This window comes from Pogona vitticeps, chromosome 1 (genome assembly GCF_051106095.1).
Source record: "Pogona vitticeps strain Pit_001003342236 chromosome 1, PviZW2.1, whole genome shotgun sequence".
Classification (NCBI taxonomy): domain Eukaryota; kingdom Metazoa; phylum Chordata; class Lepidosauria; order Squamata; family Agamidae; genus Pogona; species Pogona vitticeps.
This window is the reverse complement of record NC_135783.1, coordinates 108740694-108756912: the sequence shown is the minus strand read 5'-3', so window position 1 is coordinate 108756912 and position 16219 is coordinate 108740694. Positions and strand designations below refer to the sequence as shown.

The window sequence follows — 16219 nt, the reverse complement described above, 5'->3', positions numbered from 1 at the left end:
AACTGGGGGGGGGGGAGTCATTTCAACGTAACCAGATTTTGAAAGCACACCAGGGTGGATGGGGCTGCAAGGGAGAATTTGCTCCGCTGACAAAAAGAACGTCATCAATGGAAAGTGCTAATTGGGTACCATTCACTTAAACTATCCATATTGCTTAGGGAAATTTCTGTTCTAATGCTGAGCAGCCTCATTCCTCCTGCATCACTGGAAGAAGCTAGAATTCAGAAACTTCCCATAGGAATCTGGCTGTCCATGGTGGGAAGTGGCGTACTGGACTATACAGTCTGAAATTTTTATGCAAATCTCCCACTTGCCCCATTGTATTTTCTGAATCTCTTCTGGAAAATAGACTTTTAGTTGCATTGTATGATAGGTGTGCATACGTGTGTAGCCCTGTCTTCTCAAGACATGCTTATACTGCATTTTACCAAGGGTGTTAGGTAAAGGTTCCCCTTGACATTTAGTCCAGTCGTGTCCAACTCTAGGGGGCAGTGCTCATCCCCGTTCCCAAGCAGTAGGACAAGCATTTGTCCGAAGATAGTTTCCATGGTCACGTGGCCAGCGTGACTAGATGCTTTCGAACTGCTAGGTTGGCAGGAGCTGGGACAAGCAACAGGAGCTCACTCTGTCGCATGGATTCAATCTTACGACTATAGGTCTTCTGACCTTGCAGCACAGAGGCTTCAGCGGTTTAACCCACAGTGCCACCACATCACCCAGGGTATTAGCACTCACTTTATTAAAAATTAAAGTATCTGAAGTAGCTGCACCATTTTTTCAGCTTGTGTAGCCCTCAGGTGTTCTCTACCTCAGTGCCTATTTCCGGACAAGTGATGCTTGTTGAATCCATAATAGTTTCCATCTACAAAGAATTTCTATACCCAGACCTCCAATGATGACAGTAAAATTTAATGGATAATGTCAAAGAAATTATAGATACACTTCAGCAAAATGTATTGGATACCATTCAGGCTACTGTTGAATTGAACCACTGCACATGACATGAGCAGCTCAGCATTCCAGGACACCATAAAAGGAGGCATCCAGTATCATCTTATATAAATTGACACCTGTTAATCAAAACTGTCAATCTCTGCTTTTACAATGGCAAGACAGGAGCAGAATGGAATTGCATCTGTTCATGTCAGTGGCTGAAATCCAGTAATAAATCCCAACTAGAGTAGACCCATTAGAATTCATGGAATATACAGACGAATTCACTCACCAAACCCCCGATGATTCAATGGGCCTACTCCAGTTGTGACTTACTATTACAGCCATTGTGACTTCATGTTCTATAAATGAAAGAGTGGGAGACTCTACTAAGTAGTAGCAGGTTAAGAAAGACAAAGTCTAACCACAAGGAGAAAGAGTAGTTATCATGTGCATTAAAAAAAAAGATAGGAAAGGATTTATGGGGAAAATCTTGGCTTTGTTCCATGGCAATTTAATGCTAACTGGTGTTGACAGTTCTGCAGGGGATATTCCAAAGTTCTGCAGGAGATTTTCCATCCAGAAGAACTCCTGCTTTCCTATGTCATAAAAATTTAAAACAGTATTTTCATTTGTTTACTGGATTTATATCTTACGCTTCAACAGTTTTCCAATGTACCTCCCAGAACTGGTTTATCTATTAAAAACCTGTATTTAAAGAGTGACTATTTACATTACCTCTGCTAGTTCCGGAAGACTGTCTCTCACAAGGAGCTTTTTATGAGCCGCACCTGCTAAATGGCTGAAAAAGGAACACAGAGTCAGAAACAATGAGTCCGAAAACCACTCTTTAAAGGATTGCAACCCAGCGTGCACTGACATGGGAGGCAACTTACCTGCCAAACATTTAATAAGATTAAGCCTGGGCAGATGGGGAAATAAACGTAACAAAAGAGTAGTCATGGAATAACTGTTGACTGTTGAAAAAAAAGACATGTTAGGAAGCCCTGACAGTGGGTGTTGCTGACAAGCAGGGTGAGACACCAACATATTTTGTTGCAGATCTCACCTGTCAAACTGTTCCTTGGTGATGGTCCAAAACCAGTCACTAAAATGTCTGGCTCTTGCATGCACACCTTAATGTGCTGAGGGGGGCTGAGAGTATCAGCGAAATAGAGAGCAATACTGTCAGGGGGCTAGACTTGTAACAACGGGCAAAGAGAGCAAACAGTTCTATGGCATCTTTAAGATATTTTATTTGGCAGAAATGGACTACAGTCGACGAAAGCTTATGCCACAAAAAAACTTGGTAGTCTTAAAAATGTCACAGGACTCTTTAATGTTTAGCAGGATATGTTGTCTTAGGAGAATAACATAAGTAAATATGGAAACAAGATATTGAAAAACTATACAGAAGAGATGCAAGGATGACAGATGTTGGCAGCTCGTCCCCACCTCTAATCAGAATCCAAGGGAATATGGTTTCTGCAGGCTAATATTCTGAATAAATCCAAATAGCTCAAAAGATTCTGAACAGTTCGTTACATTAATGCAATCTGCTGTTGGCTTTGGTCACTGGAGTAAAATGAGTTTACAAGACGCCTCTGGGCAAAATGTCTGTGTCAGAATCAGATGACTGACTTAACAGACTGTGAAAATTGATTTTTTTCCCCTTGTTGACGCAAGTTCACATTCTGAATAAGCGTGTCAGTTCATTAAAGCAAGGGAATCGATTCAAGTTTGAAAGCACAGTGAAGTTTTTCAAGATTAATTTTGAGAATGTGCTGTTCTTTGATCTGCCACAATGCTTCTTTTCAAAATGGGTCTGCAGTAGTAGGATCTAAAGCTCCTTCAATCAATTAAAGATTTAGGATTCTGATGGTGGATATGGGGGAAAATGCTCTAATCAAAATCCACTGCTTGCTTCAGCTTGAAAGGGAACCAGTTATACAAACAACTCATATTGAGACTGAACACTTGAAAAAAAAACACAAGAGCTGAATTCTATTAAAAGTAAGACATTTTTCCTTCTCTCACCTGAGTTTCAAGAGATAGTTAACAATATGCTTTGGCTGAAGATCTTGTGAAGAGTGGTAAAGAATCTCATCATATCTGAAAAGAGAAAGAAAGGGAGGGTGATGATTCATTCTTTCAGCTAAGACTTTTATCACATACCAAGCATTTTTCAGGGTAAAGTGCCACTTCGGCTTAATTATTCCTCACAAACTGCTATGCACATTTGCCATATGTAGTCTGGGTGTGGACTCAAAGCTTTCCATGCAAGGAAACTGCAGAGAGAAATACCGCTAAGCGACTGTCCAGTATAAACTAAATATTGTCTGGCATCTGTCATGCAGATGAATGCTACATACAGACTATGTAAAACATCAGCAAATGAGCTGTAGCATTCTGGTTCTTGCTTCTGATTTCTGGACCGTATCTAATGCTGTCAGTCTACCAGAAGAACAGAAACCTCTGGCAAGCAACCCTCCCTTCCCACGGCAGCCCCCCATGGGTGGGGAAATCCTCCAGGGCCAAAGGGGCTGTGGAGTAGCTCATGGGCCTACTGCATAGGGAATCATACTGCAAAATTACTAGCAAGTCAGTCCCATCCTGCCCAGATTTATTAGACATAAACTCCACCGTCTTCAATGCAAGCAAGCAAAGGTTGTGACATAAAAACTCAAATACCTGAGAAGATGCTGAATTAAGGAAATGGCTTGTGGATCTTGTAAGCATGCGGCGTTAATGTGAGTCACTCTGTCGACTGCTCCATACTGCTCTTCTAAGCTGGGGACAGGGAAGGAAGAGAAGAAACATTAAAATGAAACCAGTAAAGTTCCCCATGTAAGAAAGAATGTCACACTGCATTGCAAATTGGTGTTTTAACCACAGGGAATTCTAAGATTTAAAAAGAGTGGTTGTGATCCAAAGAACTACTTTAGGTGGGATAAATGACTTAAGATAGCATGCTAATTTTTAAAAATACACCTTTCTTCACTAGAACAGCATGGAGGTGCTTTTCGAAACCCTTCTCTATGACTTTCAGTGTGCCACAAGAAAGAACAGGGAAGGCTCTTAGTCTTTGCCACACAGAGCTACTTGCAGGGTTCCCTGAATTCTGGTTGAAGATCGAGAACCTGAGTTCCAAAAGTGGCACCTTTGAGAATTCAAAGGGTGTACAGCCTGGGCCTGTCCGTGCATGTGGCAGACAGCTGAAACCAATGGGCATGCCACTTCGACGGTCTGGGGCTTGCAGTGCACAAATCCAATAGGATTCTGACCCATTGGAATTCAGAAAACAGTTTTGTCAAGAGTAAAATCAGCTGTGCGTTCAGGCTTGTGAGCAAGTACTATGAACTGCACTGACAGACATTTTTAGGTATCGGCAGAGATACCTACACAGAACCCTTTTTCCTAGAGTCTTGAAACCGTTTGCTTTCCAAGAGGCAAACTGTCACTCCACATTCCTATGCAAATCCAGGGATGCCAGGCTGGCAATGGCCTCAGATGGCACACACTCGCAGGCAGCAATAGTCGTCCTCATTGGTTCCTCCTGGGTTTGTCCCAGAGTGTATGCACAAGCATAAATGCTACACAGCTTGTCTTAGCACTTCATTTGGCCTACTGCTCTATAGTGTATTTATAAAAAATTATTATTTAAACTATTATCCCACTTTTCTCCTTAAAAAGAACCTGAGTAGGTGTTCATCATTTAAAGACAGTATACAAAGCTAAGAACAGTGAGTGTACAAATACTAAAACAAAGGATCAGATGAATACAATACTAGAAAATATAAGCAATACCAAAACACATTCAAAGTAGTAAGATACAACAATCCATTTGAAAAACCCCACTCAGCCAACCGGTCATTTAGAGAAAAGCTTGCCTGTAAAGAAAGATCTTTGCCTGCTTGCAGAAGGACAGTAAAGATGGGGCCAGTCTGGCCTCCTGTGGGAGGGAGTTCCAACGTTTCAGAGCAGCAACAGAGAAGGCCCATTCCCATGTCTCCACCAAATGCACCTGTGAAAGTGGCAGGACCAAGAGAAAGGCCTCTCCTGATGATCTTAACACCCAGGCAGGCTCATAGAGGGAGATATGGTGTTTGAGATAGCTTGGGCTCAAGTTGTTTAAGGCTTTATAAGTTAGAACAAGCACTCTGAATTGTTCCTGGAAATGGACCATCAGCCAGTGAAGCTGCTGAAATGAAGGGAATAATGTGATCCCATTCCTGTGACTAGCCCCAGTTAGCAATCTAGGTGCTCCATTTTGGACCCACTGAAGTTTCTTGACTCTCTCCATGGGCAGCGCCACATAGTGGAGCCTGATATTCCATCATGCTGTTTCCCCTAGTGAATAAAAACTCTACAGCTTTTCTGGTCAATTTCTGTATGTGGAATGGAGGAAGGCCGCCATCTTGTCCTTCACCTAGGCAACAAAATGTCCATTTAGCTCATGTTTAACAAGAAGTTAATACCACAAGATCTGCCAGCCTTTAAACACAGCATTCTGATTCTGTCTTAAGCCTTGGTCTGCATGAATGGGGTATAAGAAATAATCACTGCCTTTGTGTCAATTCTAAACCTGTTAATTTTTCTAGTTGGACTGTCTGCTGCAGTTAGATGCACTGAATTCGATGATGAATTCAAAAGGTATAGTTATGGAGACATGCAAGCTGAAATCCTGTTGCTTAGCATAAGCCAAATCATTTGGCAATATAGAAGCTGAATAGATTAAATATAAATAAATATAAATAAATCATAAATATAAATGATAAGTACATTTTTGATCTGTTCCTCCCTGGTAAACAAAGTGTCCCTGCCACGATTCTTGAGGCATGTGTGCACCAAGCCACTCCGCACATTTGTCCCCAAAAGTCACAGCAGAGACTTTATTTACTGGGGAGGCACAGAACAGAAGTTATATTTTGGCTTACATTAAGCAACAGGAAGTCAGCCACAGTTTGGGAAACGTGGCAGAACAGCAATATTAATGACTCACTAAACTACGTTTTCCTTGCCCGTATACAAGCCTGTGTTCAAAAAGTGTGAGAGTGCCTCCATATTTAGCACTTCAAAAAAAGTTTTCCAAGTAAAGTCTTTCCAGGGATTTCCATGCTGAATTTTGGAAATCCTACAAACTAAAAGTTGCATCCAACTGTGGACACCGCTGGTGAATCAGACTCCCTACCACCACACAAACTCCAAACCTGCTCTGGAAGGGTGGGATGCACACTTCCGACACAGATATGGTATATGAAAATGTGCAGGAGGAAGCAGAGGAAGGAGACATGTGCTTTTGCATGAAAGCATTTCCATCTGTATCAGAATGGCTAGAACACTACGCAAATATTCCCATTTACTTATTTGGTGCATTTCACCTAATTTGAATGTACTTGCTTCCCAAAGAAAGTTCCATTTGAAATAGCTTTGCAGAAATTCACTCTCTTTGCAATCACCTTCAATGTTGACCCAATCTAAAGCGAGTTATGGAAATCAGCTCTTAACGGTGCTTTTTACCTGTACAGCCTAGCGTGTGTGTATTGTAGGAAGACGCCAGTGTCACCCTGGCTTTGGAGAACACGATCCCAGCTAAACTGATAATCAGATGATAAATGCCCCTTGAAGTCCTGAAATGATAAGTTACGGAAGAATTACAGAGACCCTCCAGCAACATCACTGAATTTTCTCAGAAAAAAGGTATGGCAAATGGATGAGAGCATGAACAGACCTGAATAATAAGGGCTGCGAGTCCAATCCTTTCAGCAGTCTCAAGACGATTGTCCACTTCTTTGATTACTGAGCACATTACAGAGAGGAAAAACCATGGTCTCAGTTTAAAGGCAACAAGATGCTGCTCTCAGAGCTAGCTTTCTAGTCCTTGCTTCTAAAGTGGTGAATCTAAACTCGTAAATGTATGGTATTCCTAATTTTTAACCAGGGTTAAGAAATAAGTAAACAGTGGCTGAAATCCTGTTGCACAGCTCCATATGCACAATGTTAATGATGTCACCATCAATGGCACATTGCTGCTGATTAAAGGCTTTCTTTGGGTGATTTCAGGGTTCCTTTGCCATGTTGTGTAAAAATTGTGTGCACCCCCAAATTACCTTTAATCAGCAGCAGTTTGTGTTTAATCAGGAGTGATTTGCCGATGATGACAACATTATTTCTGGTGGTTATACTCAGCTACGCAACAGGATTTCAGCCAATATATCTGCACCACCCTTGCAAAAGTTAAAATAGGATGATTGTAACCCCGTTTTAGGAATGCCTCAAATATCAAGCTGTAGAACACTGCAGATGGTTCACATAACAACTATCATTAACATTTGATTCCTTGACACCTGGCTATGCTGGGTAGGGAAGGTCTGAAAAGTGTGGTGTAAAATAAAGTAATTTTTCTAAGTTGATCTGGGAATAAATCTGAAACAACTCTACGAAGGCTTTAGACATGCGCCTTTACTCCCATGTTTTGCATAATTTCTTGAAAAATCATTTACTTCTACGATAGTTTAGTCATGAATGTATGTGATAGGTAGGCAGGCAGACATACAGATAGACATGCACACATGCAAATGATGCACACACAACCTTTCAGCACAAAGCCTTCCCAGTTGGATAAAAACATGAAATGAAAAACCCAATCAAAATTGGATAATAAAAGCAGCAATAAAAGCAGATACAGCAGTGATAAAAATAAATGAAAAGAGAAATATCTGACCAGCAATGAATATCTCACCCCCACTAATTAAAAAAAGACAGTAATCCAAACAACACAGGTCAGATCTTTGACAAGAAAATAATTCCTTCAATATTTGCTGCAAGGTTTCAGCACTTGTTTCCAACCATGGTGGGATGTACTCTTAGTTTTTCTTTCCCCATTCCCTTTGGAATCTTGTCAAAGCCACACTGACTTCTGCCTCTTAGGTATCCCAGTTCATAGTTTAAAAAAAAAATACAGGTTTCAGGAAGGTTGATCTTGAATTGGGAGATCTTAAGAAGCAGAAGTCAGTGTTGCTTTGACAAGGTTCCAAAGGGAGTGAGGAAACAAAACTTAAAGAGTACACTACCACGGCTTGGAAACAAACTGCTAAGACCTTGCACTGCTACCAGCATAATCATAAGGTTAATTGTTGTTGTTTAGTCATTTAGTCGTGTCCGACTCTTCGTGACCACATGGACCAGAGCATGCCAGGCCCTCCTGTCTTCCATTGCCTCCCGAAGTTGGGTCACATTCATGTTGGTCGCTTCGATGACACTGTCCAACCATCTCGTCCTCTCCTCTTGCCTTCACACTTTCCTAACAACAGGGTCTTTTCCAGGGAGTCTTCTCTTCTCATGAGATGGCCAAAGTATTGGGGCCTCAGCTTCAGGATCTGTCCTTCCAGTGAACACTCAGGTTAGTTTGGAAAACTCAACAGTGGCCAGAGGACTGGAAAAGATCAGTCTACATCCCAATCCCAAAGAAGGGCAGTGCCAAAGAATGCTCCAACTACCGTACAATTGCACTCATTTCACACGCTAGCAAGGTTATGCTCAAAATCCTCCAAGGTAGGCTTCAGCAGTATGTGGACTGAGAACTCCCAGAAGTACACGCTGGATTTCGAAAGGGCAGAGGAACTTGAGACCAAATTGCTAACATGCACTGGATTATGGAGAAAGCTAGAGAGTTCCAGAAAAACATCTCTTTCTGTTTCATTGACTATGCAAAAGCCTTTGACTGTGTGGACCACAGCAAACTATGGCAAGTCCTTAAAGAAATGGGAGTTTCTGACCACCTTATCTTTCTCCTGAGAAACCTATACATGGGACAGGAAGCAATATCTAACCTTTTGTAGAAGCACTTTTTTCTAGCACCATGGAACAAGCTTCATCCAACACATCTTCCAGGAAAACCACCTCTCCTTTTCGAGTCTTCATCCCTTGGATTTTCCCAAACGGCATGTGCTGGCATCTGCATCAAACTCAGAAATCACCATACAGTATTTGCATCACCCACACCTGACAAATGGCAGCTGAAGGATATACAAGACCTGATTCCCTTTACAGACAAAAGTGGTATTTGTGAAAGGTAATATTTCCAAAAATATTTCTGAAAGGTAATAACTAAGACTAACCTCTTTATGTACAAATGCCACTAGCGCCCTTCTGGAACTGAATTTCTACTCTGAAAATAAGTTACTTTTCAGTTACTAAAATTTGAGAATGTAATGTACAACACCCTCTTCATAAAATTCAGGCATGAGAACCATTCATGGTACCCTAGTTTTAAGAGTTCAAGCCAAACTGGGGGATGCTTCACTTTTCTGGACTTTAAAAGAAGGACGAGATATAACAAAACCCTACCTTGGATCTAGGCAGGATAGATAAAGCTCCCTAAAGCAGGAGTGCCCCAGCATACTACCCAGAAACTGTCAATCTCTTCTACTTCTAGATACAAAGCAGGGCCAGGCTTAATTAGTACTAAGACAGGAGTTGTTATGTGCCCTCAGGCTGGAAATAATTTACAGCGATCATAGTAGGGCTTTCAAGCTAAATGAGACACCTCATTTTACCAGTTCCACATCGGCAGTGAGCTTCCATGGCTAAGTGGGGATTTGAACCCAGGTCTCCTGAGTTCTAGTCTATCACTCTATCCACTACACTACACTGATTATCATTTGGGTGGGGGAGTGCTAGGAAACACTAGAGACCTCTCCAAGAATCCTGCTTGAAACCCTGGAGAGGCGCTGTCAGCCAGAGTTGTTAATAATGGTCCAGCTAGAGCAGGAGTCTGACTCAGGATAAGGCAGCATGTTATGGGATATCCACTCCAGTGTTTCCCAAAAGCTGAGATGCACCAATTATGTACAGCTATACACAAACAATGGCTAAGAAAGAATTGAAAAGGCACAGGGCATCTTCGAGTGCATCCCAGCCCACAAATTTGTTTTCACTTCCAGAACAACACACAATTGCTTTACACAAAAATCAGTTCCTGCTCGTCTTCTGTGTTTTCTTGGCTTCTAAAGTCTCAGTGCTCTGAGAATGTTGTTGCTATTGTTAAACAACTAGGACCCAGGCATCTTTGGTGAGCTATACAAATTGCTCAAGGCTCAGCCAATAGATCCCGGGCTACCTCTCCACCTACCCCTTCTTTAAAACTATCTGAGTCTAAAGATTCTTATATGAGCTCTAATAATAATAATGGGTATCCCTCTAACCTCAGTGAGTATAAAAGAGGCTTAAGCAAGCCAATGGCAATGTATCCTCAAGGAACACAGAAGACAGCAAGAACCTTTCTTGATTTCCCCCTACATATACTGTGTGCCGTTTAAGTTCAACTGGTTTAATTTCATTTTAGTTTAATGACTGAAATCTAGTGCTTTACTTTTTTTTTAACACAGCTTATGAATGCAAGTATTCCACATTACGCTAACTAATTGTAGGCAAATGCATAAGCTTGTCCACCCACCAATTGTCACTTCTAGAGGGGCATTTTAGATTAGGAAGGTTTAACACGTCCGCACAGCAAGGATTGATTTCACCACCCCCCCACATGTAAACTCTCACAATGAAAGTCCAGCTATCTGGACCCAGCACAGACCACACATGCTTGCTTTTAAACAAAAATTAAAGCAACAGGGAAAACCAAGAGCAGATCTCCCACATCACAGGTATTTTGGCCTTTCACTGTTGAATATGGACCATAATTTAACACAGTGGCTGAAATCCTGTTCTGCAGTTCGACACGTGCAGCAGCAACAGGTTCAACAGAAAACTGCCAGGGATGAAAAGCTTTCTCTGGTGGTTTTGGGGTACAGGGGGCTCACACACAATGCAGTGAAGTCGCATGCACCCTGAAAAGAAGCCCTTCACGAGCAGCAATGTGCTGCAGCTGCTGCTCTCCGTGTCGCACTTGCAGAGCCGTGCAATAGGATTTCAGCCTAAATTTCCAAACCACTGCTGGGGAAACATTGGATTTTAATTCTCTTCAGCCCCATTCAGACCCATCCTGCCCGATAACATCTTAAAAGAAGCCTTTCATAGCCCTACACTGGAAGAATATGACAGCCTAGTGTGGTAGATAGATTCATTTCAATTGAATGCAAATACTGTGCTGCATATGGAACAAATGACCCATCTATGAAAATGAGTTGCAATCCTTGGACTTACAAAACATTCCCCAAGCAGCCTTTACCGTGACTACCCATACCTTTCCAGAACATAGCTTTAAATGATTAGGGTATGTATATAAAAATTAAGGCATGTCCACATTTACCTTTCAGTCCATTCATAACCCAGTAACTTCAGTATTTGGAACACTTGTTGAAAATGAGAAGCCTGGCTTTTATCTGTCTTGGAGGAGGGGGAAAATGATTCAATGTATTTCAATGATTAAGCATGCTATAGTCAAACACACAAACCCAGTGGTCCTACTTAGTATCCAAGAGGAGGGGAATGCCATGAAACTGGATAGATCTTACACTGGGGGTGGAGGACAGACAACTTTATTTTAAAATGACCACTACTAATGAATTATTCTTAAAAATAAAATCCATCCTTAAAAGATCTTCCATTAAGAACAGGAAGGGGGCAGCCCAGGTCTTAGGCTCTCTTGGATGGAAGTTCCACAGTCCAGGAGCAACTACCAAAAAGGCCCTTATGTCCTTAGCAAATGCGCCTGTATGAGTGTTCAATCCAGAGAAAGACCTTGCCTGAAAATCCAAGCACCCAGAAAGGGTCATACAGAGGCATACCATGCCCAGCTAAGCCTGGATCTAAGTTGTACAGGGCTTGGATCTTCCTGTAATGGTGAACAAAGCAAAGTATGGGAAATGATGTCGCTGTTATGCCTGTTTTGCCTGTTTTGCCAGACAGCCGTGCAGCAAGAGAAAGACTAAGGAGAAACAGGACTGCTGCTGTGATGGTAGATATATATACATCTCCCATAACAGCTCAGTTTTTTTTAAAGCTCCTGGGAGCACTTCTGATATCTGCAACAGCATTCACTCTAAACCAGGGTGGAGAAAGCATAGCCTTCCCCATGCTGAACTGCCCTTCCCATCTGTCTTAGCTAAGCACAACCAAAGGTGGCAGAGGATGAAAACTGTAGCCCAACAACTTCCAGAAGGTGATCGGTGCCCCATCCCTGCTCTAAATAAAACAGTCTGCAAGGAACCCAGAATTACTTACCACATAGATCATAGCGTTGGGATTATATTTATCCATTCTATCAATGGCAGCGGCAAGGTCCCTGAAAAAAAAATATTTGGAAAAAAATAAATAAACATTTCAAAAAAACAAAATGTACTTCTCCCACAACAGACTGCTACTGCAAATTGTTCTGTAACTGATTTTCCGGTCAAAATTAGATAGTTACATGGAGCAAAGCTACGTTGTGAAAACAAGGCTTTTTGCATTGCGGCACCCAGGCTAAAGACCTTTCTCATCATAGATGCTGGGTTGGTTTCTTTCTTTAACAGAAAGAACAAGGAAAAGGCTGTTGGGTTTTAAGTAACATTTTAGAAATCTCAACTTCTTCTCTTAGCATCATGCATTTCTATCAACTTCTTTAACTGTCACTCTTTTCTTCTTTTTTGTAAAACAACAGTTGGGTATAGTTATTTAAATTTCCCCCAAACCATCAGACAAGGTACCTGCCTTGTTAGGTAGAGTGAGGTTCCATCGCTACGCATCACAAGAACTGGATCTTCTTTTTCTGAAAGGCAGACTACTCCTTTTCCTTCCCTAAAAACAAAAGTTTCAAAAAAAAGTACAGAGGAAACTGCATGCAACAAGCAATTCAGTGTCTCATATCTTGGTATCTATTTCTACAGCTACATTCATTTCCCAGTAAAATAAATTGCTTTAGCTTCCAAAAACCTCTAGAATGAAAGTTATGTACAACTGTGGTGGTGCAGGATCACCTCCTATGAGGCACCAAAGTAGGGACTTTGATTATGTTGTTTCCCTCTTCAGATGTAAGTAAGCAACGGAAATTTGAGCCAGTGTACGGTTTCAGAAATTGCAAATAAAACAACTTGTTCCTACTTTGTTTTCCTTAGGAGTCCTTTGGTGTCCAATAACTTTAGAACTTCTTGACTTTTCTCGTGATAGAATGATTCTCCTGAATGTTCATCAAACCTGACTCCAAGACGCTGCATGGTCCCATAAAAATAACAGAAAATCAATGTTATAAGGCAGTAGCTACCTCTGTTTCTCTAAAACTCTGATGATACACATGAGACCTTAAATGAATCTAGTTAGACTGGGCAAATATGCAAACAGTTCTTCGGCAATAAACAAATACTTAAAAGAGATTATTAAAAGAGGAGATATCTGGCAGAACTAATATAATTTATATTATGGAGAATTTCAGTATGTCATTTATGAATGTTGAGGTAGTCACATTTAATTTGCTCTGCTCCACTGTTTTGGCCAGTTACCCAGCCCCCCTTATGTTCAGTTTTACCCTAATTTCCACAAAAAAAACTGGTATATGAATGTGCAAACTCTTGCATCAGCTAGACAAAAAAACACCCAACAATAAACCAGAAGTCATATGAAGAGTCTGGATGTCTTTCCGTACTGCATTATGTTCCAGTTAATGTGCATTTCCATCTAATCATGTTTTCATTGGTCTCTTTCTGTAACTTGCAACTGTAAATTTGCCAAACAATGCAGTACAGAGGCTGTGCACAGAAACAGAGGAAACTCCAGCCTATGAATGGATGAGGAATTCACTGTCCTCACAGTTAATGTGAGCTTCCCCAATTCATATAAAGCACAAACACAAGCAAAATTTACCACTGGAAATCTATGTTTCTGAGTTTGCAATGTGCTTCACAGGACAAAACAAAGTAAAGATCTGTCCAAAAAGGGAAAACTCGTAATTTTGAAAAATATGCATCAAATATTTGCATATTGAAAAGGTACTAAAACCCACTATGTTACCACAGAATTCCATTTGATGACATTTTTCCGTTATCAATAAACAAAACAAAAAGGTAGTCAAGCAACTGTACAGCTTAGTTGCAAGTGCTGTGTAACACAAGGCGTGTTATTTAACTATGCCACCCTTCTCCAAGAAATCATGATACTATGGGCAGGAGAGGCCCATCTTCTGGCCTAACACCGAGAGGGGCCCGGAGAGAAAGTACTGCACACATGTACCGTCACGCACCTCAAAGGGAACCTTGGTTACAAACTAAAACACTGGTGATTATGCAATATGTCTCTATCTTATTCCTCTTCTACTGCGAAGTCAAAGCAACACACATAGACTACCAGATAATCTCCCATCAACTGAGTATGGATCTGTCACATGCCCTCAGACCAGGCTCCTTCTTCCTAGAAGTGACTGTCTTTGGCTAGAACCATAAGGTATGGATACATATCTGCTTTGTTACTCATTACTTCGTCTTGCAAGTAGCAGGAACCGAATGGGCTAATATACTTAGTAATATATCTTGTACTTGTACTAAAACCAATGAATGTAAGACTTTACCAAGGCCTGACTTTCTGTTTTGCCATTTTATCAGAATTAAGGCTTTTCCAACAACAAAGTAACCTCACTGGTTTGGATGCAAAGTTCCCACAAGAAGAAGTCCACACCTACTGAAAAAGGGAATTTTTGCCAACTCCCCCTTCCAACTTCAAGCCCCTTGAAAATCAGTTTTGGAGGGGTGTGAGATCCCTCCAAAACAGCATGGCATATGATGTGGAGGCTATTAGAAGAATCAGTGAAACTCTGTTTCTCTAAGTGCTCCTGCTGGATTGCAATCCCATCTAAAAATGGAAGGGATACTCTAGATCAACCCAATACGTCTTCCACCTACATTATGAAAGGCTGATTTTTCAACAGTATTCCCAACTGTTGACATCACAGGACTCAGGGAAAGAAATGGAGCACTGTAAGTGTGGATTTCTGCTGATGCAAGAGGACTTTTCTTCCTTCCTTCCTTCTACCTTGTAAACCACCTCCCTACCTTTTCTAGAGCCTCCCTCCACTCCTCTAGAATAAATGTTGAGGAGGAAGGGACGGGGATAGTAGAATAGAAGGAAATCAACCCCAGCAACGACCTCTGACTATCTGGATGCCACCAAGAAAATATGGTAGATAGATGAATACACAATATAATGAAAGTAATTCTTGCAAGAACGTAACTGCCTCCTGGATGTGATCAGCAGTCACATTTATATAAATCAAAAGAAAAAGTCCAACTCAGCACCTTATACATTTTGGTATATTCTTCAATGCTAATATCTCTAAAATGCCTCCACAATGACATTGCTTCTTCTTCATGAGCTTCCAGTTTTCTGAAAAAATCTTGGGCCTGGTTTCTAATGCTTTCCTCTCCTTCTGATGCCTTGTTGACCTGTGTGTAGACCTATGCAAGACCAGCAGAAAAAGTACAAGTCAGTGTAAATTGATTAATTCTTTTCATTAAATGAAAGGGGGGGGGAGAATGAAATGAAATAAAATAAAATAAAAAAAGAGGAAAAGAAAATAAATTGTTTGATGATGAGCACATGCTTTACACACAGGCCATCCCTTCAAGCTTAGTAAGAAGCGTCCAGAGTATGAAAGAGTTGCTTTTTTGGACAACAAAACAACAATAATTTTAGAACTGAAGGGGTGGAAGGGACCCTATGGATCATCGAGTCCAGCCCTGTCAAGGAGACAGAGTGGGGAACTGAACTCCCAACCTCTGGCTCCACAGACAGATGACTAAACAACTGAGCTACCTCAGAATCCTCCACTCAACATGGACAACAGCCATATTGGCTGTGGTACTCTGAGAACTGTAGCCCAAACAAGTACATTTTTTACAGATGAAAGTTAATAAAAGTGGGAGTGCCTAATGGCATGAGACACTGGTGAGATGCCAATATAAACAGGCATACTGGTGTGAAAACTGTGGCCCTACAATTCATTGTGACTAGTCAGGATGATTGATGTTTATGGAAATTGAAGTCGAAGAGCCAGAGAACCTTATGTGTTCCACAACACAAGTAAATTCTTTTCACTTTTGAGAGTAGAGCCAAACATGAAATGGCTTTTCACATTTGATTGAACCAAAGACCAATGTTATGAAGGTATCAACTGTGGCTGATGGGAACTGCCATTCAAAACATACCTAGGATGCCTTGTTTAGGAAAGATGGACATACATGAATACAGTGGACCCTCGACTTACAGACGGCTCGACTTACAGACTTTTTGAGTTACAGACTTCTCTGGCTGCAAAATCTAGGTTTGACTTGCAGCCGGAGAATCAAGCTACAGACCAGAAAAAAAC

General features: G+C 41.2%; 1 protein-coding gene across 4 annotated transcripts in view; it reads right to left on the bottom strand.

The window, feature by feature from the left end:
* The window catches only part of RARS2 (arginyl-tRNA synthetase 2, mitochondrial), a 33040-nt gene that overhangs the window by 416 nt on the left and 16405 nt on the right, over window positions 1-16219 (bottom strand). For 3 of the 4 annotated variants that reach the window (XM_078380407.1, XM_020790494.3, XM_078380410.1), the window contains 11 exons: window positions 15150-15308; window positions 12970-13076; window positions 12580-12666; window positions 12112-12172; window positions 11198-11274; window positions 8766-8890; window positions 6665-6732; window positions 6454-6563; window positions 3625-3723; window positions 2971-3045; window positions 1672-1735 (listed from right to left, as the gene is read on the bottom strand). In XM_078380407.1, coding sequence (XP_078236533.1) covers window positions 1672-1735; window positions 2971-3045; window positions 3625-3723; window positions 6454-6563; window positions 6665-6732; window positions 8766-8890; window positions 11198-11274; window positions 12112-12172; window positions 12580-12666; window positions 12970-13076; window positions 15150-15308 — 1032 coding nt within the window. Of the gene's footprint in view, window positions 1-1225; window positions 1296-1671; window positions 1736-2970; window positions 3046-3624; window positions 3724-6453; window positions 6564-6664; window positions 6733-8765; window positions 8891-11197; window positions 11275-12111; window positions 12173-12579; window positions 12667-12969; window positions 13077-15149; window positions 15309-16219 lie in introns of all 4 variants that reach the window. The other variant, XM_078380408.1, reaches the window with a different exon arrangement.